Here is a 26,437-nt window from a genome sequence, read left to right as displayed (position 1 = left end):
CATAGTGATCATGGTGGTTTTAAATTCCTGGTCTGATAATTCCAACATCTTCGCCAGGTCTACCATTCTTTGCTCACTCTGACTCTTCAAACTGTGTTTTTTGCCCTTTGGTATCCTTGTAATTTTCTTGTTGAAAGTTGGGCATGCTGTCGTGGGTCAAGGGAACTTTGGTAAACAGGCCTTTAGTGATGAGTGGTAAGGCTGGGGGAGTGGTGGTGCTCTGTGTGCCTGGTCTCAGCCTTGGAGAGCCTGTGCGCCTGGACTGGGAACCCGGTGGTGCTTCTCAGGCCTTCCCCTCATCTGGGAGGGTGGCTGCAGTGGCCTGAAATGGCCTAGTTCCCGTCTCCCAGGTCGGTCAGGCTCTCTTGAAGTAGTTTCTCTTGAGACCAGGCATCATTAAGGACAGAACACTCTGACATATTTTGAAATGCTTACTTTTCTTCTCCCCCTGCTGGAAACAAGGTGGGATTTTTCTCCAGTCGTCACTGTGAGAACCTGGTAGAGCTTTTGAAGGTAAACTCACAAAAAGAGTAAGGTCCCCCTCCTTGACTGGGTCCCCCTGGAGTTTAAGTCTTGTTAATACTTGACAACACTGAGCTTCCAGCACTTGGTCAGTTACAGTTCAGGTTTTCCTCCCCAGCACTGGTCCTGCTGAGGTTTCCACCCTGGGTTTCTGCTCCACTCAGTTGTGATTCTCTGTATCTGACCCTCTGTCTCTCCCATTTTTGCATCAGTCACTTACACTGTGACCTCACTTCTATGGTGGATCTAAGAGAGGCTGTTAATTTTACAGTTTGTTTCAAGCTTTTAACTTGTTAGGATGGAGTGGTGACTTCTAAGTTCATTCTTTACATGTTGAGCCAGAAAACAGAAGTTAGAGGTATTCTTTTTAATCAATAATTTTTCTTACATAAATGCTGTCTAGGAATTGCTGAAAAGCCAGAACCAAGGGGGTTGGTGCTATTAGACTTTTAGGGGGTGGACCAATGGCTTGGCATTACCTTATGGGCTCAGAGCAAAGCAATGCCAAACTTTTCAATATCCAGATGATCATAAAGTAAGTAAGGATGATTAATAGGTTATGTAACTTTTTGAAAAACAAAGATGCTGGTGGGTGACTGGCTGTCCTACAAAATACCACAATTTTAAAACATAAAACAAACAAAACAGGTTCTTAGAAATTTGATAATGATAAAAGTAATTAGTTCCTTAATCAACAAGGACCCACTGTATAGCACAGGGAACTGTACTCAGTATACTGTAATAACCTGTGGGGGAAAATAATCTGAAAAAGAATGGATATATGTATCAATATAAATGAACCACTTTGTTGTACACCTGAAACTAACACAACATTGTAAATCAACTATACTCCAATATAAAATAAAAATTAAATTAAAAAAGTAAATAGTTCTTTTTTTTGAATTTTATTTTATTTATTTTTTTATACAGCAGGTTCTTATTAGTTATCCATTTTATACATATTAGTGTATATATGTCAGTCCCAATCTCCCAATTCATCACACCCCCCCAGCCTCTTTCCCCCATTGGTGTCCATACTTCTTTAGTACAGTAACTCTTTGGTAAGTGGATATATGTTATTCCAAAGCTAATTTTGTTAACTAGAAGGAATGAAACTTGTTTTTTCAATTATAGGATAACGTTAAGCATAAAGACCATATTGACCATCAGAAGGATAAAGTCGCCTTGACTCTGGCTCGTCTAGCCCGCCATGTTGAAGTGGAGAAACAGCAGAAAGAAGAGAAGAATAGAGCATTCAGGGTATGTGGCTGTTTTAACTGATATTTTACCAGATTATAGAGTTGTTTATAAGAAAGTTAAAGAGGTTCTTGTATAATCAAAAAATGTATAATTGGATCCAAGTTCAGCATGAAGTCTGCATAGCTCACTGAGTTAGTAGTAATTCATGACGTCCTTTTACATTTGTTTTTGTTTGTTGGATTCTGCTCATATATGTATACAGACAAAAAAAGAAAAAATAGAATTAAGTGGACTTTATTTTTGGGAATTAAAAATCATGGGATTCCTTAAGCTTGTGAGCAGTTAAGGGTTTCTAGTTACTTTATCACAGTTTATCAGGGCTTCTGTAGATAGAAGCTGTTGAAAGGTTATTTTCTACTAAGTACAGCCAGACCAGTTTCACTTCAGCCTCTCCCTTCAGATTATTGAATTAGTGTGGTAGAAGAGCTACTACGTGGAAAATGAAACCTAATTTAGACTCTTGCATGATATAAACGTTGTAAAACCTTGACTTGCTTTATTTATTTTTTTTAAGATTTTTTTTTGATGTGGACCATTTTTAAAGTCTTTACTGAATTTGTTATAATATTTCTTCCGTTTTATGTTTTGGTTTTTTGGCCGCGAGGCATGTAGGATCTTAGCTCCTCAATCAGGGATTGAACCCGCACCCCTTGCATTGGAAGGCGAAGTCTTAAACCACTGGACTGCCAGGGAAGTCCCTTGACTTGCTTTAGAAGGCACCAAATGAAATTACCTTAAAGAACTTCCCCAGTATTGCCAAATGTCTGTTAGGAGTAGAATGTTGGCAAGTTGGGTAAAAAAAAATCCTACTGGGAGTTTAAAAATGGAAGTAGAAATCATGGCATAATTTTACCTTGTATGTTTTTGATTCCTTGTTCCATTGCTTATTATAAAGGAATTTATATATTTCTGTTGCCTCTATTTTAGTATCTCCTAATCTAATGTAGAATACATTAGTCTTTTTTAAATTTAGAAGTAGCTTTGTTTGGGGACTTTAACTTTATAATGTAATACCAGTTAAATTAGAGCTTAGTATTCTAATTGTATGTTTAAAATGCTTAATACATTAGTGATACTTTTTTTTTCTATAAATTTATTTTATTTTTGGTTGCTTTGGGTCTTCGTTGCTGCACACGGGCTTTCTCTAGTTGTGGCGATTGGGGTCTACTCTTTCGTTGCGGTGCGTGAGCTTCTCATTGCAGTGGCTTCTCTTGTTGCGGAACACAGGTTCTAGGCGCACAGGCTTCAGTAGTTGTGGCACACGGGCTCAGTAGTTGTGCCTTGTGGGCTCTAGAGCGCAGGCTCAGTAGTTGTGGAGCATGGGCTTAGTTGCTCCGTGGCATGTGGGATCCTCCTGGACCAGGGCTTGAACCTGTGTCCCCTGCATTGGCAGGTGGATTCTTAACCACTGCACCACCAGGCAAGCCTAAATTAGTGATACTTTTTTAAAAAAAAAGGATTCTTTCTTTCCTGGTAGAGACACTATTCAATTTTTTTTTTTTTTAATTTTTACTGGAGTGTAGTTGATTTACAGTGTTAGTTTCATTATGATCAAATCTTTTTTTTTTTTTTTGAGCAAAATTGCTTTACAATGTGTTAATTTCTGCTGTACGATGAAGTGAATCAGCTATGTGTATACCTGTTTCCCCTCCCTCTCGGACCTCCCTCCCACCCACCCATTTAGGTCATCACAGAGCACCAAGGGGAGCTCCCTGTGCTATACAGCAGGTTCCCACTAGCTATGTATTTTACACATGGTAGTATATTTATGTCAAACCTAATCTCTCAATTCGTCCCACCCTCCTGTTCCCCTCACTGTGTCCACAAGTCCGTTCTCTACATCTCTATTCCTGCCCTAAAAATAGGTTCCTCTGTACCATTTTTAGATTCCACGTAATATGCGTTAATATATGGTATTTGTTTTTCTCTTTCTGGCTTACTTCACTCTGTATGACAGACTCTAGGTCCATCCACATCTCTAAAGATGACCCAATTTTGTTCCTTTTTATGGCTGAGTAATATTCCATCATATATGCACACCACAACTTCTTTATCCATTCATCTATCATTGGACATTTAGGTTGTTTCCATGTTCTGACGATTGTAAATAGTGCTGCAATGAACATTGGAGTACCTGTGTCTTTTTGAATTATGGTTTTCTCAGGGTATATGCCCAGTAGTGGGATTGCTGGGTCATATGGTAATTCTATTTTTAGTTTTTTTACAGAACCTCCATGCTGTTCTCCATAGTGGCTGTATAAATTTACATTCCCACCAACAGTGCAAAAGGGTTCACTTTTCTACACACCCTCTCCAGCATTTATTGTTTGTAGATTTTTTGATGATGGCCGTTCTGACCCTTATGAGGTGATACCTCATTGTAGTTTTGATTTGCATTTCTCTAATAATTAGTGATGTTGAGCATCTATTCATGTGCCTCTTTGCCATCTGTATGTCTTTGGTGAAATGTGTATTTAGGTATTCTGCCCATTTTTTGATTGGGTTGTTTGCTTTTTTAATATTGAGCTGCATGAGCTGTTTATATATTTTGGAGATTAATCCTTTGTCCGTTGCTTCATTTGCAAATATTTTCTCCCATTCTGAGGGTTATCTTTTCGTCTTGTTTTTGGTTTCCTTTGCTGTGCAGAAGCTTTTAAGTTTAATTAGGTCCCATTTGTTTATTTTTGTTTTTATTTTCATTACTCTATGAGGTGGGTCAAAAAAGATCTTGCTGTGGTTTATGTCAAAGAGTGTTTTTCCTATGTTTTTCTCTAAGAGTTTTATAGTGTCTGGTCTTACATTTAGGTATTTAATCCATTTTGAGTTTATTTTTGTATATGGTGTTTGGTATTGTTCTAATTTCATTCTTTTATATGTAGCTGTCCAGTTTTCCCAGCCCCACTTATTGAAGAGGCTGTCTTTTCGCCATTGTATTGTTCTTGCCTCCTTTGTCATAAATTAGGTGACCATATTGTGCATGGGTTTATCTCTGGGCTTTCTATCCTGTTCCATTGATCTGTATTTCTGTTTTTTTGCCAGTACCATAATGTCTTGATTACTGTAGCTTTGTAGTATAGTTTGAAGTCAGGGAGCCTGATTCCTCTAGCCCTGTTTTTCTTTCTCAAGATTGCTTTGGCTATTTGGGGTCTTTTGTGTTTCCATACGGATTGTAAAATATTTTGTTCTAATTCTGTGAAGAATGCCATTGGTAGTTTGCACTGAATCCAGTTGGGATTGCACTGAATCTGTAGATTGCTAAGGGTAGTATAGTCATTTTCACAATATTGATTCTTCCAATCCAAGAACATGGTATATTTCTTCATCTGTTTATGTCATCTTTGATTTCTTTCATCAGTGTTTTATAGTTTTCTGAGTATAGGTCTTTTGCCTCCGTAGATAAGTTTATTCTTAGGTATTTTATTCTTTTTGTTGCTATGGTAAATGGGATTGTTTCCTTAATTTCTCTTTCTGAGTTTTTGTTAGTGTATAAGAATGGAAGAGATTTCTGTGCATTAATTTTGTATCCTGCAACCTTACCAAATTCACTGATTAGTTCTAGTAATTTTCTGGTAGTATCTTTAGGATTTTCTATGTATAGTATCATGTCATTTGTAAACAGTGACAGTTTTACTTCTTTTTTTCCAATTTGTATTCCTTTTATTTCTTTTCCTTCTCTTATTGCCATGGCTAGGAATTCCAAAACTATGTTGAATAGAGTGGCAAGAGTGGACATCCTTGTCTTGTTCCTGATCTTTGTGGAAATGCTTTCAGTTTTTCACCATTGAGAATGATGTTTGCTGTGGGTTTGTCATATATGGCCTTAATTATGTTGGGGTAGGTTCCCTCTATGCCCATTTTCTGGAGAGTTTTTATCATAAATGGGTGTTGAATTTTGTCAAAAGCTTTTTCTGCATCTGTTGAGATGATCATATGGTTTTTATTCCTTAATTTGTTAATATGGTGTATCACATTGATTGATTTGCATATATCGACGAATCCTTGCATTCCTGGGATAAATCCTACTTGATCATGGTGTATGATCCTTTTAATGTGCTGTTGGATTCTGTTTGTAGTATTTTGTTGGGGATTTTTGCATCTATGTTCATCAGTGATATTGGTCTGTAATTTTCTTTTTTTGTGACATCTTTGGTTTTGGTATCAGGGTGATGGTGGCCTCGTAGAACGAATTTGGGAGTGTTTGTTCCTCTGCGGCTTTTTGGAAGAGTTTGAGAAGGATCGGTGTTAGCTCTTCGCTAAATATTTGATAGAATTTGCCTGTGAAGCCATCTGGTCCTGGACCTTTGTTTGTTGGAAGATTTTTTTTTTGCGGTACGCGGGCCTCTCACTGCTGTGGCCTCTCCCGTTGCGGAGCACAGGCTCCGGACGCACAGGCTCAGCGGCCATGGCTCACGAGCCCAGCGGCTCCACGGCATGTGGGATCTTCCCAGACCGGGGCACAAACCCGTGTCCCCTGCATCGGCAGGCGGACTCCCAACCACTGCGCCACCAGGGAAGCCCTGTTGGAAGATTTTTAATTACAGTTTCAATTTCATTCCTTGTGATAGGTCTGTTTATATTTTCTAATTCTTCCTGGTTCAATCTTGGAAAATTGTACCTTTCCAAGAATTTGTCCATTTTTCATGGTTGTCCATTTTATTGGCATATAGTTGTTTGTACTAGTCTCTTATAATCCTTTGTATTTCTGCGGTGTCAGTTGTGATTTCTCCTCTTTTGTTTCTGATTTTATTGATTTGTGTCCTCCTCCCCCTTTTTTTTTTTGATGAGTCTGGGTAAAGTTTTATCAATTTTGTTTATCTTCTCAAAGAACCAACTTTTAGTTTTGCTATTCTTTGCTACTGTTTTCTTCATTTCTATTTCATTTATTTCTGCTCTGATCTTCATGATTTCTTTCCTTCTACTGATTTTGGGTTTTCTTCATTCTTCTTTCTTTAGTTGCTTTAGGTGTAGGGTTAGATCGTTTGAGATTTTTCTTCTTTCTTGAGGTGAGCTTGAATTGCTATAATTTCCCTTGTAGAACTGCTTTTGCTGCATCCCATAGGTTTTGGGCCTCTGAATCTGAACTACTGGGCTAACAGAGGACCTCAGACCCCAGGGAATATTCATCAGAGTGAGGTCTCCCAGAGCTCCTCATCTCAGCACGAAGACCCAGCTCTACCCAACAGCCTGCAAACTCTAGTGCTGGAAGCCTCAGGCCAAACAACTAGTAAGACAGGAACACACTCCCACCATCAAAAAAAAAAAAAAAAGAGATGACAAAAAACATGTGTCACACATTAAAGAGCAAGTAGAAACCTACAAGACCAAATAACCGAAGAGGAAATAGGCAACCTACCTGAAAAAGAACTCAGTGTAGTGATCGTAAAGATTATCCAGAATCTTGGAAATAGAATGGAGGCACGGATTGAGAAAATGCAAGAAATGTTTAACAAAGATCTAGAAGAACTAAAGAACAAACAAACAGAGATGAACAACACAATAACTGAAATGAAAAATACGTAGAAGGAATCAATAACAGAATAACTGAGGCAGAAGAACGAATAAGTGAGCTGGAAGGTAGAATGGTGCAAATAACTGCCAAGGAGCAGAAGAAAACAAAAAGAATGAAAAGAATTGAAGACAATCTCAGAGACCTCTGGGACAACACTAAACACACCAACATTCAGATTATAGGGGTCCCAGAAGAAGAAGAGAAAAAGAAAGGTTTGAGAAAATATTCAAAGAGATTATAGTGAAAAAATTCCCTAAACATGGGAAAGGAAATAGTCACCCAAGTCAAGGAAGTGCAGAGTCCCATACAGGGTAAACCCTAGGAGAAACACACCAAGACACATATTAATCAAACTAACAAAAATTAAATTCAAAGAAGAAATATTAAAAGCAGCAAGGGAAAAGCAAAGAATAACATACAAAGGAATCCCCATAAGAATATCAGCTGATTTTTCAGCAGAAACTCTGCAGGCCAGAAGGGAGTGGCAGGATATACTTAAAGTGATGAAAGAAAAAGACCTACAACCAAGATTACTTTACCAGCAAGGATATCATTCAGATCCAATAGAGAAATCAAAAGCTTTACAGACAAGCAAAAGGAAGAGAATTCACCACCAAACCAGCTTTACAAGTGCCAAAGGAACTTCTGTAGGCGGGAAGCACAAGAGAAGAAAAAGACCCACAAAACCAACCCAAAACAATTAAGAAAATGGTAATAGGAACATACATATCGATAATAACCTTGAATGTAAATGGATTAAATGCTCCCACCAAAAGACACAGACTGGCTGAATGTATACAAAAACAAGACCCATATATATGCTGTCTACAATAGACCCACTTCAGACCTAGGAACATATACAGACTGAAAGTGAAGGAGTGGAAAAAGATATTCCACGCAAATGGAAATTAAAAGAAAGCTGGAGTAGCAATACTCGTATCAGATAAAGTAGACTTTAAAATAAAGACTGTTACAAGAGATAAGGAAGGACACTACATAATGATCAAGGGATCAGTCCAAGAAGAAGATATAACAATTACCAATATTTATGCACCCAACATAGGAGCACCTCAATACATAAGGCAAATGCTAACAGCCATAAAAGGGGAAATCAACAGTAACACAATAATAGTAGGGGACTTTAACACCCCACTTACACCAATGGACAGATCATCCAAACAGGAAATAAATAAGGAAACACAAGCTTTAAATGACGCAGTAGACAAGATAGATTCAATTGTTATTTATAGGACATTCCACCTGAAAGTGGTGGAATACACTTGCTTCTCAAGTGCACACAGAACATTCTCCAGGATAGATCACATCTTAGGTCACAAATCAAGCCTTGGAAAATTTAAGAAAGTTGAAATTGTATCAAGCATCTTTTCTGACCACAACGCTATGAGATTGGAAATTAATTACAGAAAAATAAGCTGTAAAAAAACACAAATACATAGAGGCCAAACAGTGCACTACTAAATAACCAAGAGATCACTGAAGAAATCAAAGAAGAAATAAAAAAAAAATACATAGAAACAGATGACAACAAAAACACTATTCAATTTTAAGGAAGATCCTTTCCCCAGACTATGTTAAGTGTGTTATTTATGGGTCATGGGCAAAGTCTCTTTGAGAGAGGAGTGGTTTGCAAGTTGTCCCCCTTTTCTGCCCATTTCCTCAGTATGCTCACTTCTTTTCCCAAATCAGATGTTACAGATGTGTTAACACCACATAGGTAATAAAGCATTTGAGATGAGTTCAGAATCTGTTAGTCACTATGACAAGTAGGGTTTTTCTCAAGGGTAGTTTCAGCTTTTACCCATGTAAATTTCATTCATTGTATTAAAGACTTTAGCATTTGAGAAAGTTTTTTTAAACTTTGAAATTCTTGTTTATCAATTGTAAAGAATAAATTTATCTAGATTTCATTCTTTCCTAAGAAAGAAACTGACTCACACAGATACTTTAGCTCATTTTTTGCTATTCATTCATGACTTTTTTTTTCTTATTTGATTCTCCTTATGTATAACTTGTTTTTTAAAACTAGATGACAGAAAACAATAAGAAAACAAAACTACCCGAAAGGAAGATAATGAAACTAAAGTAAAACTCATTCTTGCAGAATTTTAGTAGGTGTTAACTGTGACTAAAAATATGGTAGAAAATGTTTTCCAGCTCTTCTAGGCCTTTGTGAATTGTTGGTGTCTCACTGTTAAAGTGGATTGTCCATCTTTTGTGATGGAAAGGTTTTAAAGAAAATTTGTTAAAATCTTCACTGGATAAATCACTTTCAGAGATAATGTGTTGTGCTTGACTAGTTGATCAGTTACCAGCTTTGCTTGTTGATATTCCAGGAGTTAAGATGACTTGCCTGAAGGGATGTACCCCTAAGGTGTGTGGAAATAGCTGGTGACAGGAAAAGGGTGACTAATTTGGGGGTGATTTTAGCCAGCAAATGTTTTTTGAGCATTGACTATGTATGGCCACAGAGTTCAAATTCTATTGTAAGAAATGCCAGAGAACTTTCTTTTTAAAAAGCCTGCTTATTTTTAATTACTGACAGTAGTTTAAAATAAGTAGGCTATTGGCTGGCATATAGTAATATTTAATCTCAATTATATTTATTTAATTTAAGGTGTTTTTTTTAAAAAGATTTTTGTAGGGAACTCTTCTGATAGATGGTTTAATTTTGTATGTAAGAAAATGTCTTTATAGTCTACCAGAGGCTTGCCATATTACTTTCTTTGGATAAACTAATTTTGTTTCCCATGGCATGTTATCCAGAGCACTGATCCTATAGGATACACTTTGAGAAACAAAAAAGTAATTTGGTGACTTATCAAGTTGGGATACTGTGTATTCACTGAAAGGAAAATCACATGTGTGTTAGTACTTCAAAGTTTTGGAAGTCCTACACAGAAGGGACCTTTTGAACTCTGTTTTGAAACCAATGGTTCTAAATTTGATTACAGAGAATTTTAAGAAATGTATATAATGCATATTAACATCTTTGGAAAATTAGTATTCTATGGCCATACTTAGAACAAAGTTGTGTAGAAGATTTTTTTCAGAGTAAAATCTTGAATCTCCCTGTCCCCCTACTTACCCTTGCTGATAGAAGATCCTGTTATAGTGATAAGTAGGTCATTCAATATTCTGGTCTATTTCTTGCAAATCCAGCATTTGTGGATTTGCGATTTCTTTTTAACAACCTTTTTGAGACACAGTATGTTGTACAGTAAGTCCCCTACTTATTAATGAGTTCCATTCTGAGAGCGTGTTCATAAGTCCAATTTGTTTGTAAGTCCAACAAAGTTAGCCTACATACCCAACTAACACAATCGGCTATATAGTACTGTACTGTAATAGGTTTATAATACTTTTCACACAAATAATATGTAAGAAACAAACACAAAATATAAAGAAAACATTTAAAATCTTACAGTACAGCACCTTGAAAAGTACAACAGCTGGCATACAGGGGCTGGCATCGAGTGAACAGGCAAGAAGAGTTACTGACTGGAGGAGATCCTGGGCTTGAAATACAGATACTGTACTACCGTACTCTATACAATACTGTACAGTAAAGTACACAAAATCACAACCAGTTGTAGAGTATGCACACATGTGACAATGTACGCCAGACATGTGAACTAACTTACTTGACTGGACAGGCAAACACACATTCGTATCTTTGAAAGCTCTCATCTTGAAGGTTCGTGTGTAGGGGACTTACTGTACTGGTTAAGTGAATGGATTCTAGAATCAGGTTGGAGAACGAGAGTTTAAATCCTGGCATTGTTATTTATCCTTGTGCAATTTATTTGACCTTCATGTGCCTCAGTTTTCCCATCATAAAATGGGAACAATAATAGTACCAATCTCATAGAGTTATTGTGAGAATTAGATCTAAGATGCTTTTAGACAATGCCTGGCACGTGATAAGTGGTTAATAAGTGTTACTTGTTAAATACAGCATGATTAGAGTATGCAAATAGCTTTATTAATAACGTAACTAGAAAGATTTAGAGACTGTAACAGTCTAAAGCATCTAGTTTAGTGGTTGGCACTGGCCCACTGCCTGTTTTTATAAATAAAATTTTATTGGAACATAGCCATGCCCATTTGTTTACATATTATCTATGGCTGCTTTCATGCTGCAGCAGCAGAGTTGAGTAGTTGCAAAAGAGACTGTATGGGCTGCAAAGCCTAAAATATTTACACTGTGGTCTTTTATGGAAAAAGTTTGCCAGCCTTTGATCTAGATGCAATAGATGCTTTATGCTGGCACATTTTAAGTACTAATGTGTGTCTGCTCTTATACTATTCACTGAACAAGTATTTAATAGGCTTCTGTATACTTAAGACTATATATGGAAAATTTGAAGGAAAATGTATAAAAGGTTAAAGATGAAAATAATCATTCATATTTCCATTCCAGAGATAGCCATTGACGTTCATCATATTTATTTTCTGCCTTTTCCCTCTCTGCAGATAGAGTTACATATAGCTTGAAATAATCTTTGTTTATATTTGGCCTTATTTGTTTAATACTATTTGGTGACCCACTTGATATCAAAAGTATATTTCTGCTTCAATGAAAAAGTTTTGTTAGTGTTTCTAATGACTTTCATGAAATGTACACACCATAATTTACTTAAATGTACCCTATTGTTGGAGATTAATTTGTTGCAAACTTTGTGCAAATGTAGATGACATTGGGATCAACATCTTAGAGCATGAACCTTTGGTTTGACTTACCTCTTTAAGATAGAGTTCTAGGTGTGGAGTTACAGGAATAAAGGATAATCAATATTTTCTGATCACTGTTGTGACAAAATCATTTTCTTAAGGAAACCGGATTAGTAACCATAGGTTAATTGAGTTTTTTCTTAATATCTTTAGGAAAAAGTAGATTTTCAACATGCTCATGGGTTACAAGAATTGGAATTTATTCGAGGACATTCTGATACAGAAGCAGCGAGACTGTGTGTGGACCAATGGTTAAAAATGCCAGGTAGGTATTCTTTAGAGATCAGAGTGGAACATAAGATTACCAAGCTTCCCTAAAGCCTTAAAACATTGTGTCTGTTTTATTCAGTTGCTAATAAGTACATAAAGTATTGAAATTTAGTTCAGTAATACTTAACAGAAGACCTACTTTACCAATTGTCTTCCTACTTTGGCAAAAGTATATTTTGAGTATAAGTAATCCTTGAGCTGATCATTTATTCATTCATATGTCTTCTAGTTATTACCCTCTATGGGAGGGCGTGTAACAGGTTACTTGAGGTCAGGCTTCTCTAAGGAAGTGGAATTTAAGCTGAGATGGAAAGGATTAGCATTTACTTTTTTATTTGTCAGTGCAGCCTGTGTAGATATTTTGTTAAGGAAATGTCCATGTGGGAGGCTTATCAAAAGCAGTGGGTAGCTTCTTCATTGCTAACTCTTTGCAGACCTGAAATTCCTGGAAGAGTCACTGTGCAGTGTTTTCCTCCTACCAGATAATTTGGTAGAATTTTTAAGAGCCACCATGGCAACTTTTCTAGCTTGTCTTGTAGAAGACCCACTGAGCCCTTAAAGGCTTGGGATATCCACAGAAACCTTAGCTGTGGATTCAATCCAGCAGAAAGTTTAATTACAAAAAGTCTTAGAAATATCTGTGTATGCAGTGCTTAACTTTGAACCTAGGTATCTTATTCTGTAGTTTTCAGAGGGCTTTTCTTTGAATAGAATCAAATTGCAACTTTTAAAATAATTCCAATAATTTGTAGATATTTTAACACCTGGCCACTCCCTGAAACTGTATTTTCTTCTTATCTCCCAATGTGTTTGTGCCTGGCAAACTCCCACCTTGCCCCATCCTCCTTTTTAAATACCCTTTCCTCTTTTTTTCTTCTTAGTTGCCTGTGGGGTTAGCCCTACAGATAACATTCAATACTAGAGGTTGCTAGGTTTATTTAGTCTGCATAAGTTTGGTTGTTTAGCTGTCTTTGATCCCACAGTGCTTTATTCATTTCTCTCAAATAGTTTCTACCCTGTTATGTTGCATTGATAATTTTACCAGATTTATATGCTCCGTGGGGACAGAGACTAAGGCTTATTAATCCGTTTTAGTGTCAGTGCCTAAAAAGAAGGCTCAGCATAGAGATGTCCAATAAGTGTTGGTTGAATATTATACAAGAGTGGGCTGTAGGATTTGCATATGAACACAGAAAAGAAGCCTAGAACTCGGGTACCAAATGTGACTTTCATTCAACTAAAGAAAAGAATTGTTTGGCATTCCAGACCTACTTTAGAAAAAATACTTAGAAATTATGGTCCTTAGCTGCATCAGAATCACCTGGGAGTCTTAAATACACGTATCTGGGCCTCACCACTAGAGATAATTCTAGGGCATCTGTAGATTTGGGAAGATTCCTATGTGATTTTGGTAGGAAAATGGGCTAGAACTACAAGGCTCAATCTACAAGATCTCTTGTAAAATTCGTTCATCTTATATGAATCTAACACTTACAAGTCTTGTCTAGAATGATTGCTGGGCCAGTAATATGTCCCTTTAGGCCTAATCCCTGGCCTCCAGATTGTCAGAATATTTTAATTCATTGTAAATTGAATTCATGAGCATCTGTTTATATATTTCTGGGAACTAATGAGTCACTTAGCTGTGTCTTTAGGATTCTTTGCAAGATGTGATATTGTATCAGTATATCACTTCAGGTGACACCTGGTTCATTGGTGGCTGATAAGCTTGTGCCTTGAGTTAAGGTCTTTAGTTATGCTCTTTTTATGTGATGGTTTTATCTTTTTACTTGGTCCCTGCCACTCCGTAACACTGAAGTCTGGGGTCTTTTGCTAGCACAGCTGCCTTAGCATTGGGCTATACTTGGTGTGGTGCAGTTCCATACATGGGCTTCAGAGAATGCTGAGATCTTTGAGGAGAGGAGAGCTGGGGAGAATAGAGATGGCATTGTTCTCGTCAATTATAAAAAGTGAGATTCTGCTTCTCAATAGCATTAAGGGACTTGTTCAATCTGTTCCAAAGTATCCAACCATTATAATTCAGTTCTTTGATTAGAAGTAGTTTGAATACTTTATAATTACTCAAACTGGAAATCCATCTTTTATAGACTTTTATAGTTAGGCCAGTTTCCACACATTTGATTACTTAGTAATTTAAAAACAACACTGTACTATTTAAGGGAAAGAGCTGTTTAAATCTCTCTGTATTTTGCCTTTCCATAGATAAAGCTTATTTTCTTTCTGGCTTGTTTTCTCCACTTTGATTTTTATCCAGAACCTCTGTTTGGCTAAATAAAGGTTTTAATAGGCAACACCTGGAATGTGGATGGACAGGAAATAAAAATTATTATAATTCTGACTGCATTAAAAAATTAAAGATAAAAAAGTATATTGTTGTTAATGCCTCTTTTAATATGATTAATGCTATGTTAGTTGTTGTTTATTGGTAGAACACATTTATAAGCATTTTGGCAGCATTTAATAGAGGCATTTCCCCCATAAACAACAGAAAAGCATGGAAACTTTCAACATATATAACCATTTGGGGATCTTAACTAGATGATGTTAAAGGAATAACATTTATTCTAGTTTAATGCTTAGGGGCTTCGTAGAAATTGCCATAAAGATAAATACGCAGCTTTTTGTTGTATGAAATATTTAAGGTATTTGAGTGAAACAATTTATAAGAAATAATAGTAAAAGATAATAACCAAACTATCTAGAGTATATATTAGAATCCTCCTGGCAGTTTTTACAATTCTTTCTTTATACAGCATAACTCTAAATTTTTCATTGTGTAACATGTATTGGGAGTTTGCCTGGGAAGAAAATTTGGCTAAGTCTAGAAAGTTATGTGACTGTTAAGACCAAGATTATAAAGAAAGAAAAGGGATGAAGAATGGACCAGGATAAAGGGATAATTAAGGCATTCTCCTTGTCTCTCTGTCCTCTTCACTCCTTCCCACCCTCCCAGTTGCATTGTTTGACATAATATTCATAGAACCCAGATCCTCTATAATATAACTAAACCTTACGATGTGTTTAAGATAGTTAAAAGAGAAAATAAGAATTAGAAGAAAAAATCTTTGCCAACTTGCATAAATGAAAAGAAGGGAGGCAGGAATAGGGGTTCTGTAGAGCAACTGGTTTTCTAATATATTCCATCTTTGATGTTTCCTGGCTGTTGAACTTAAGGGAACTGTTTTTTTCCTCAGATAATGTTACTTGGGGATGTTAACGGCTTCCCTTGTCCCAAATAGCTATTTACTTGTAGGTTGTTGTACCTTTTATAAGAAAGTTTGTAAACATCTAATTACAAGTAGGATCACCCAGTTGATGCTGCACATGTTTTTCATTGTTTTTTCATGATTCTGATTACCAGTCCAAAGGACAAGTATCTGAAATAGAAACTTAAGAATTTATATTCCAATGATGCAGGACTCAAAACAGGCACAATTAATTCTGGAACAAAAGGTTCGTTCCGAAGAGGAGGCCAAATACGAGTGTCTGGGAAGCCAATTTCATGTCCCATAATGCACTGTAACAAGCAGTTCGATAATGGGCACCTTCTCTTAGGACATTTGAAAAGGTAAGTGTGATATTCAGAATAGTGGATGCTGAAGATGAAATGAAAGCGTGATGCACCTCTGCCATTGTGATTATAGCTTTATATTCCAAACTCATTGTTCTGTGCTATTATGATATAATTTTTTCTAATGTACATTTCTTAGCCTTCCTAGAATGCTTGAAATCAGATTATTTTAGTGATATTCAATCCTAATATGTCTCATAAAATTCTGACCAGACTTTTTGCATTGATATGCATTTGGATCAGTTTTAGAGAAATGCAGTCCATTAGAAAATCCAGCATTTAGTAAATTTGAAGAGACACAAAGCACTTAACAGATATTTGGGCTAGCCTAAAGAAAGCTAGTATGGCATTACAAAATAAATGCTAAAGGCAAACCAAATGTACCAAAGTTAACAATAAATATTCTATTTATGAAATCCATCTTATTAATTTACTGAATTTTTGAATAGTAGAGCTTGAGAAAGTAAATATCAAGGGAAGGCAATATTAAAAGCATTAAATAGTCTTATCTTCAGTCTCCCCTTCTCATAGTTTAAAGATGGGAATTGAGAGTTTGGAGCTCTAAGCCTTCTCTTTTCCAGATGTCTCACCCTACTTACGCCTTACCTTACTCTTAGAGCCTTCTGGAGGGGCTTCAGCATTCTACAGATAACTGTATTCTAAGTATTTTTAAAAAGTCTCTGAGGCAGTTTTAAATGACACAAATTTGTTAAATGGTTAAAATGACATTTTAAAAGGATTAAAAGCCATTTTTAGGAAATAGGTGTGAGCCAGAAATCTTGACATGAGATTATTATTCCAGTGGTTCATTTACAATTATTTGTGAGTTTTATGGTAAATAAAGCAGGAAGGAACAGATGATGGTTGTACAGTTTTCAAACTGGAAGTTTACCAGTTTGGCAAGATATGCTTAAATCCATTTTATTGGATCTTGAGTACTTTTATGAAACATAAAGCTGTTGGTCACTGTTTGAAGAGATTGCATGGCATATGGGAACCACTTGATATTTCTTGAATATAAAGAACCTTAATATTTCAGTAGAAAAAGTGTAAAGTCCTGAATGTGTGTGTGTGTGTGTGTGTGTGTCTAGCTTAACAAATGAAGCAACATAGTTCTGCCCCTAGAATGTCAGATTTTCTAATGTTACCTCTCTTTTGCTGAGTAGGTTTGATCACTCTCCATGTGATCCAACAATTACACTGCATGGACCTTTCATCAGTTCTTTTGCTTGTGTAGTATGTTATAAAAATTTTGTTACTCAACAACAATATAGGGATCACCTTTTTGCTAAGGTAAGAGCATATCCTAAGCTAAGAGTAGGTATTCTTTTTCTAGAGAACCGTGGAATGGGATATAGGTGTTTTCTTGCTGTTCTTAAGGTTGCATTCAACAGTGATGCACATAAAGATCAAAATTATGATTGTCTATGGGGAATAAAATTACTTGGAACATTAAGTTATCATGGGCAGGTAACCCTGATAGCTGAAAGGCAGCAGTCTTAAAGAATATCATTTTTATGGAGTTGCTCTATGAAAATAACTTACTTTGTTCAAGATGTTCTGTGAGTTAGTCACATGATAACCAGAACATTATTCTTAAGTGTGCTGCCGTTCACTGCTGGTTGAATTGTTGGAGCCACGTAGTAAATAATGATTCCTTTATTAATGCTGGTATTAAGAAATAGATCTGGTATTTAAAAGGCTGGTACTTAACACCCACATTAAGTGTTAAATCTCAAGGGATATAAGATTGATTCATGATATTAGCAAATTCAATGTAATGAAGAACTCTGTAATAAGTGTTTCCCACACTTGATATTAGATATCTCACTAGTTAAAATTACAAAATGTTAATTGTGCAATATGTTCACTGTGGAAAAATTTTAAAATACTAACAAAAGGAAAATAAGAAATCACTTTTTAAAAAAATTTATTGAAGTATAGTTGATTTACAATGTTGTGTTAATTTCTGCTGTACAGCAAAGTGATTTAGTTATACATAAATATACATTCTTTTTTATATTCTTTTCCATTGTGGTTTATCATAGGATACTGAATATAGTTCCCTGTGCTATACAATAGGACCTTGTTGTTTATCCATTCTATATATAATAGTTTGCCTCTGCTAACCCCAAACTCCCAGTCCTTTCCTCCTCCATTTCCCCTCCCCCTTGGCAACCACAAGTCTACTGTCTGTGTCTGTGATTCTGTTTCTGTTTTGTAGATGTGTTCATTTCTGTTGTATTTTGGATTCCACATATAAGTGATATCATATGGTATTTTTCTTTCTTTTAAGAAATCGCTCTTAATTTCACTTATAGAGATATGCATTGTTAACATTTTTATGTATATATTTCTGCTTTTTCTTCCTATGTAAATATTTTTACATAGGATAAAGTATGTAAATTTTTTCGTAATTAAGAAAAGCAGTGTGTTGTAAACATAAATGTTTAAATATATGTTGAATCAGTATGTACATTTAAAATCAATGAATGGCATTCTGTATGAATATATTATAGTTCATTTAATTTCCTATTAGATGTATTAATTGTTTACATTTTTCTGTTATTAAAAACAATAACACATTAAATATCCTTGTAGCTAGAAACCTGTGAGATCCATACATGATGTATTTGCTGAGTAAATATTAGGTTTTGAAGTAGTAAAATGCTAATGTCCAGAGAGAACTAGGGTTTTTCTTTAAACTATGTTTTCAGAATTTGCTAATCTCTAGCCCTGTACTTGAAAATTCATGTGGGTAGTAACTTGGATTCTGTAGAGGTTCACACAGAAAATGAAGACTTGCACTCCCAGGTGTCTCTGGTTGAGTTCTGTGGTTGACTGAGCCCTGTTCTGGTGCTGGAGAGTGTTTCCAGGATAGATGCGCCTATTAACGCTGAGTTCGTTGTATACTTAGTCATTAGTTTTGGGGAGCCTGTGTCTTGTTCAACCCTGATGAGTCACCGTAGTACGAGAGGAATCCATGTGCTCTAGAATGAATAAGCTGCAATGGTACATCATTAGGTGAAATAGGAGTTCAGGGGAAGGGGAGAGGAATAGCAGAAGAAGCTGACAGAGCACTGCAGAGGAGAAGTGGTCCTCCAGGCTTGGGTTTGGATAGATGGAAAGGACAAGTGGTGTAATCACAGGAAGGTTTGAACAAGAGCCTACACAGAGTAGCAAATATGGGAATAGGTAGAGTGCAGAGAGCAGGTGACATAGCAGGCCTGAGACTTCTGTCCTTAGACGGACTTGCTTGCAAGGTTGGCACTGGGCTGTTGTCTAGGAACTTAGATTTGGCGGGTCCCTACGAATCTCTGATGAGTGGCCCTTTGTGTGTGAACTGTTGGTGCAGACAGTGTGGTTTATGCCGAACACCTAATTTCCTTGTGGAAATTAGGTGTGTCTGTGTGTCTCCGCTGGGAGAGGACCCTTGGAATCTTACACCTGGTTTCCTCTGGACCTTGCCCGGTGTGCTTTTCCCCCTTTGTATCCTTTTGCTGTAATAAATCATAGTCATGAGTACAACTGTACACCAAGTCCTGTGAGTCCTAGCCAACCACCAAGCCTGGGGACTCCCAACACAAGTACAATAGTAACTTGACTATAAAGGCACAAAATTTAAACTTGATATTGGCAAGATACTGGCACTATCACAGGACGTGACATGATGAAAATAATTGTTATATCTTCAGAGCTAGAGGGACTTTAAATTCTAGAACCAAATTCCTTCTCCTTTTTTAGGGACACCAAAGAGATGGGTGGTATTAGAATGGCACCAGTGTTCAGGGTGGATTCAAAGATGTGGACAAGAAGACCAGTTTAGGTGACTTCAGCAGTAACTTAGCTTTGAGATGAGAAAAGGGTTTACTTAGGTAATGACATTTAAAATAAAGACCTTAAAGTGGATCCAAAAGACACATTAAAGAAAGAAATGATAGGGCTGTCTAGTGCCCTGACACAGGTTTGGGGAGAGAAAGGAAAAGGGTGCAACTACATTCCATAGTTTTTTAGTGTTTGCAGTGGGTCACTAGTATTCCACCTTTTTCAGAACTGGAGTTCTTTCAGGGCATGTTTTTCTATTCCATGCTGTAAGCATATTCATCTTTTTTCTTCAGTAAATCTGAATAGATATTTTAACCTTAAAATTAATTAATACTCTCATTTGTGTTTTCCCAAATTTCATTAATTTGTTTCCTTTTTTTTCTGGGAATCACTCATCCTATGCTGTTTTGCCCTCCCTTTTGCCGTCTCTCTGGGAAGTAAATTTATGATATTCAGCCTTCTGGGAAGCAATCTGGTAAAACAGAGCAAAGGCTTTGGTGTCAGACAGACCTGGATTCCAGTTACTTTTATTAGCTATGTGTTCTCACCAAGTTACAGCACATCTGTGAGCTTGGTTCTTCATCTCTAAAGTGGAATTGTTATACTTACATACAAGATTGTTGAGAGAAAACATAATACAATATAAAGCACTTATGGCCTGACATATAGTTTTTAATAAAAGCTCCTATTGCTTATTCTTTGGAGTGTCTGTCACAAGGACTCGGAAGGAACCAGTCATTACGTATCTCAAATGAGCCAGAAGAGGTCGCTAGAAGATTGCATGCCTGTGAATTCTGTTTCATAAAGATGATGTTCTTCAATGAAATTGTGAAACTGTCCACAATTTGCATTGTTTGCCTTGCTGCCCTTCCGTTTTCTTTTTATCTCCAGTTTCTTCTGTCTAGACTCATGCCTCTCAAACTTCAAAGTGCACACAAATCACTTGGGAATCTTGTTAAAATGCAGGTTCTGACACAGTAGATCTGATGTGGGGCCTTAGATTCAAGATTTCTAACAAGCTTCTAGGTGATGGCAGTGCTGCTGGTCTTTGAGTCATACTTTGAGTAGCAAGTGTCTAGTGTTTTCTGACATTCAAGCTATCCAGGGACTTCCCTTGTGGTCCAGTGGTTAAGACTCCGTGCTTCCACTGCAGGGGGCATGGGTTCAATCCCTAGTCAGATCACACATGCCTCGCAGGATGGCCAAAAAAAAAAAAGACTATCCAGTGGGTCTGTCACTGCGTAACTTCCTGCTTTTCTCCCTTTTGGTGCTGGTGGGGATGGTGGAGGATGTATCGTAAGCCCCAGGGTGCCTCATTGTCACTTGTCGGTCTCGGTGGGCATTACAACTCTCTCTCATTCTGTTCCTAGGGCCATTCTGTCATCGAAGGTGACTCTTCCCCCTCCCCAGCCTGAGGCAACTAGTACACTACTTTCTGTCTCTGTGGTTTTTGCCTTTTCCAGACATTTCATTAAATGGAATCCTACAATATGTGGCCTTCTGTGACAAGATTCTTTCACTTACCATGATGTTTTCAAGGCTTATCCATGTTGTGACATATGTCAGTACTTCATCCTTTTTATTGCCAAGTAATATTCCATTGTATGGACATATGCCACTTTCTGTTTATCAGTTCAGTTGGTGGACACTTGGGTTGTTTTCACTTTTTGACTGTTGTGAATAATGCTGATATAAACAAATGTACAAGTCTTTGTGTGGTCATACTTTTTCACTTCTCTAATGAGTTAATTGTTGGGCCATATGGTTATCATCTTTAAGTTTTTGAAGAACTGCCAAATTGTTACCCATCACAGTGTACCAGCTTACTTTCCCACCAACAATGTTCCAGTTTCTTCACATCCTTGCCAACACTTATTATCTGTCTTTTAAAATAGCCATCCTAGTGGGTACCTATGAAGTGGTATCTTATTATGGTTATACTTTTTTTAATGTATACATATTTGTATGGTGTGTTTTGATTTAATATAACTGGAAATATAATGGTAAAAAGGAATTGAGTACTTCCCAGATACCCTATTTCCCATTCCTTCCCCTGGTTTGTAGAAGTTATTTGCAAATACGCTATACTTTTGCAATAGGTATATTCCAATAAAATTTTATGTAGAATCACAGTTTTTGTTCTATTGAGCAAACAGTTTAAACAAGCTTATTTTGAATCCACTTATAACTCACAGTTGAACTAAAGCTTATTAGAGTTCTTCAGGTAGGGGTCATTTGTACAAATTGGTTGGTAGTAAATGCTTTTAGTGCTCTTATTTGGAACCTTCTAATTGGAATGCAAAGTGTCATACTGGGTGTTATCTTCTGCATGGCTGTCACCAAAATAAAATAGGGTGAGGAGTAGTGGAAAGAGCACAGGATTTACCACCACAGCTGTAAAGCTGGGTGTGAATGGTAGCTTTGTCTCTTCTGAGGGTACAACTTGGAGGGGAGTGATAATTTTGTTGACTTATGTAAACTTAAGTTTTCTTATTTGTAAATAATGAAAATAGTACTTCACAGGGTTATTGTAAGGATTAAGTGGAAAAGCACATTTGAACCGTAAGGTGGTGCTTGACATATACTCAGTATAAATGTAAATTTCCTATCACTCCTCCTGTTGCATTTCATAAGCAACTACACAAACTATTTTGATATCCCTAATGTTAATGATAGTAAATTTAAGAAGACACAATGCAACTTTTAAGGCTATTATTCTAAAGACCATTAACAAGAAGTTACATTATATTTATACACAGCACACATACAGTTATACATATACATATAAATATACACTTAAAAATATTTCCAATTTGGGGATAGAGAAGACTCTTAGCCAAGTTTGGAAACCTGGACCCTAGAAAAGACATACCTGTTTGTATCAGAATTTTAAGGTGACCATATACTAAATTAATAGATGTTTGATGAAGAATATTTGAAAAATAGAGGATGAGACAGAGTTAGTTTTGATAACAGAGAATGGATACAAGTTGACCAGAGGGGAAAAAGCAAAAACAATCAAAACATGAGGCTGGCATGGAATAAGCAATGCACAGAATTGTATGAATAAATGCTCACACTCACTAGTAGACAGGAAAGGCAAATTAACATAACACACATCTGTAAGACTGCAGACATGACAATAAGATCTGTAATAGCTATTGTGCCAGGCTTACTCAGTGCTAGGGAATCGGAATTTGTAGAGCCTTTTTGAGGAGCAGTTACACAATATCTTTTAATATTCAAATAATGAACCTTTTAACCCAATGCGGCCAATCTTGGTAATGAGAGAAAAGCACTATTTAATGAGGATATGTAGTCAACAATATTTACAAAACCATTGTTTACAGTGGCAAAAAAAAAAAAAGCCTGGAAATGAATAGTTGACTAAATCTCAGTAGATCCACATCACACCATGGAGTAGTTTGTACCCATTAAGAAGAATAAATTAGAGCGACACCAGTTGATTTTTAGGGATTTCCATTAGTTATTGTGGAATAAGAAAACTAAGAGGTAGAAGAATCTGTAAGATGACAATATTTGATAAAACAATGGCAATTCCCTTTGTGTATTTATTTTTGTATGGAGAAATTTATAGAAGAATACGTATTTGTAAACATAGGTTATATTGCAGAGTAGAGTGAACAAAGCAAAACATAAGAAAAAGTATATGTGATATGAAAACATTTATGCATTTATATAATATTGCATATAGATGTATATATAAAAAGAAAAATGTATAGAAAGCAAATGTATGTTTATTGTCATAGAAAGATGGTAATAATTTGTTTTTAAGGAAATAATTTAAATTTCATATATGGGACCTCATTTATGACAAAAAAATCCACAGTTCACACTCAGGGAAGAAAAGTGTTCATGTTAAAAACTGATACAAAATATTCCAAATAAATAGGAAATTTTGAAAGTTGATTTAAGAAATTGAATATTGATTTTAGTTGTCTATAATAAAGCTTTGCCTTATATTTTAGGAAGCTGCAGATGATGGACATAAAAACAACCTTCTTCCTCAGATTATTCAGTGTTTTGCGTGTCCAAATTGCTTCCTTCTTTTTAGCAGCAAGGATGAGTGTTTGAAGCATATGTCTGGAAAGAATCATTTCCATCAGAGTTTTAAACTGGGTGGTATGTTAATACTCTCTTCTGCTGAAAATTATTAAACTACTTTAACCTTTGCTGATTTACCATACTTCTCAGATAATTCTTGAGGTAACTTATCTTCACATTAGTTTTGAGAACCATGAAAGCAAAAGATTTTTATCTCATTTTTTATTTTTCAAAAAAGATTCTCATTATTTATTTGCACCTAAGAGTAAGGTTTACTTTGAGGAATGAAAAGAAACTTGGGAAGAAAACATTTATGCAGGATAATGTTTTTGTATATATCCATTGGGAAGTTGGGTATTTCTCTGCATTTAAGATTCAGATTTTAACTTGAGCATGAGTTCAGCATCCACTGCACTTAATTGAGGCTAGAAAACGACTTCTCTTAGATTTTTATCACATAAATAACCATCTTCTTTTACTTACGTCACCTGTTGTTGAGAAAGGCAAAGGGGAGGAAGGCCGGGTCACTCTACTCAGATCTTTGCAAGTCATAGTTCATTTTGTCTTTCAGATGACAAGGGAATGGCACAGCCAATATCATTTCCATCTTTTGCAAAGAAACTTTTGATCTCTCTGTGCAAAGATGTTCCATTTCAAGTTAAGTGTGTGGCCTGCCACCAGACACTGCGTTCCCACATGGAGCTCACTGCCCATTTCAGGTTTGTAAGGGGCTAGTCTTGGGCTGTAAGATTCCCGCCCAGTAAGCTCCGCAACAGCCAGAGGACTCAACAAATACTTTTCTATTCCATGTTTCTCTCCTTCTAAAATGAGAGTGTATATTTGCCTGGACATTACCCAAACTTAGCATAATGAAAGAAGTGAGAGGTGTGAGAAAAGTGGATATATTGATGTTGCTGTGAACATAAAACAAGCTAACAGTTCTAAGTTCTGCATGTGCTGTTGAGGGTTATGCCTGGAGGAGGAGAGGGTTATGATAGAACCTTGGCTTTGAGTCAACCAGCATGGAAAGTATCACAAACAAGTGAAAAATTACATGTCAGTGAAAGGCCAAATTTGTCAAACAATCAAGTATGCTTTTTTTGTCTTTACAATGGAAATTATCAAGCACTATACAAAAGTAAGGAGAATCGTATAATGAACCCCAGTGTACCTTTCACCAGGCTTCAGTAGTTATCAACACATGACAGTCGTGTTTTATTTATACTCTCATCCCCAGAAGTTCTTATTTTGAAGCAAATCTTGTCATTTTATCTGTAAATACTTCAATATATATCTCTGAATGATAAGCACTCTTTTTTTTAAAGAAAAATAACTAATACCATTCTCACACTTTAAAAAACTATTTTTTTAAATATCATCAAACACCTAGTCAGTTATCAAATTTCTCCGATTACTTCATGATGTTTTTTACATTTGGTTTGTTGGAATCATAATTCAAAGTCTGTACTTTACATTTAGATGCTGTGTCTCTTAGGTCTTTTTTTCCCCATTATTTCTTTAAAATGCATTAAAATTGTATCACACTACTAAATGATACAATTGCATTTGTTTAAGTAGAACAGTTGTTTTCACAAACCTTCAAGTAAAATATGTTCTCAAAAAACAGAGGCAGTGGAGTATAATCACTCTGTATACACTCAGTATAATTATTGATGTTAACAGTCCTGGTTCTGACTTATATTTTATGAGTTCAAATCCTGGTTCTGCCCTTTATTTTTATTCCTAATTTTTTTAATGGAAAATTTCAACTGTATGAAAGTCAGCTGAATAGTATAATGAACCTCCATTTACCTGTCACCCAGTTTTAATAATTATCAACACTGCCATTCTTCTTTTATTTATATATCTGTATGCTCCTTACTACCCTTAATTATTTTTTACAGTTCTTTGTTTCTGAGATACAATTTCGATTTATTGAAGTATACAAATCTTAACCTTTATGATTTTGACTACTGGATACATCTGTTAACCCACACTTTTACCATCCTGTGTTACCTCTCCATGGAAAGTTCCATTGTTCCCTTCCTGGTCACTTCCCACCCTCTCACCCTCAGGCAGTCTATTCTGATACTTTTTCCACCTTACGTTGGTTTTATCTCCTCTAGGACTTTATGTAAATGGAATCATATAGAGTATGCACTCTTTTGTGTTTGTCATAATATCTGTAAGATTCATCCATATTGTTTAGTACATTGTTCCTTTTTATTTGTGAGAAGTATTCTCTTGTATGAATACAGCACAATTTGTTTATTCATTCTTATGTTGATGGACAGTTTTTAGCTAGTGTGAATAAAGCTGCTATGTACATTTTATACAAGCCTTTTATAGACATAGGTTTCATTTCTCTTGGATGAATATCTAGGAGTGGAATTGCGGGATCGAAGAGTATGTGTATTTAATTTTATAAGACACTACTAGACATTTTCCCAAAGTGTTTGCACTGGTACACAATCCTACCAGCCAGGTGTGAGAGTTCCATTTCCTCCACATCCTTGCCAAGGTTTGCTGTTGCCAGTCTGTTTCATTTTAGTTGTCCTTTTGAGAGTCTCACTGTGGTTTTAATCTGGATTTCCTTAATGAACAATGATGTTGGACACTTTCTTTAGTATAAAAGCAACCAT

At 36.1% G+C, this 26,437-nt stretch overlaps 1 protein-coding gene across 4 annotated transcripts in view; it reads left to right on the top strand.

The window, feature by feature from the left end:
• LOC309966882 (E3 SUMO-protein ligase ZNF451) overlaps nucleotides 1-26,437 on the top strand; it is a 121,893-nt gene that overhangs the window by 61,945 nt on the left and 33,511 nt on the right. For 3 of the 4 annotated variants that reach the window (XM_082847278.1, XM_082847277.1, XM_082847279.1), the window contains exons 4-9: nucleotides 1,657-1,782; nucleotides 12,197-12,308; nucleotides 15,752-15,902; nucleotides 17,072-17,198; nucleotides 23,720-23,873; nucleotides 24,367-24,514. In XM_082847278.1, coding sequence (XP_082703404.1) covers nucleotides 1,657-1,782; nucleotides 12,197-12,308; nucleotides 15,752-15,902; nucleotides 17,072-17,198; nucleotides 23,720-23,873; nucleotides 24,367-24,514 — 818 coding nt within the window. Of the gene's footprint in view, nucleotides 1-1,656; nucleotides 1,783-12,196; nucleotides 12,309-15,751; nucleotides 15,903-17,071; nucleotides 17,199-23,719; nucleotides 23,874-24,366; nucleotides 24,515-26,437 lie in introns of those variants that run through there. The other variant, XR_014326488.1, reaches the window with a different exon arrangement.

Source organism: Leucopleurus acutus (assembly GCF_964270905.1).
Source record: "Leucopleurus acutus genome assembly, chromosome: 10".
NCBI classification, from domain to species: domain Eukaryota; kingdom Metazoa; phylum Chordata; class Mammalia; order Artiodactyla; family Delphinidae; genus Leucopleurus; species Leucopleurus acutus.
The sequence above is the reverse complement of the archived record's forward strand: the minus strand, read 5'-3'. Positions and strand labels throughout refer to the sequence as shown.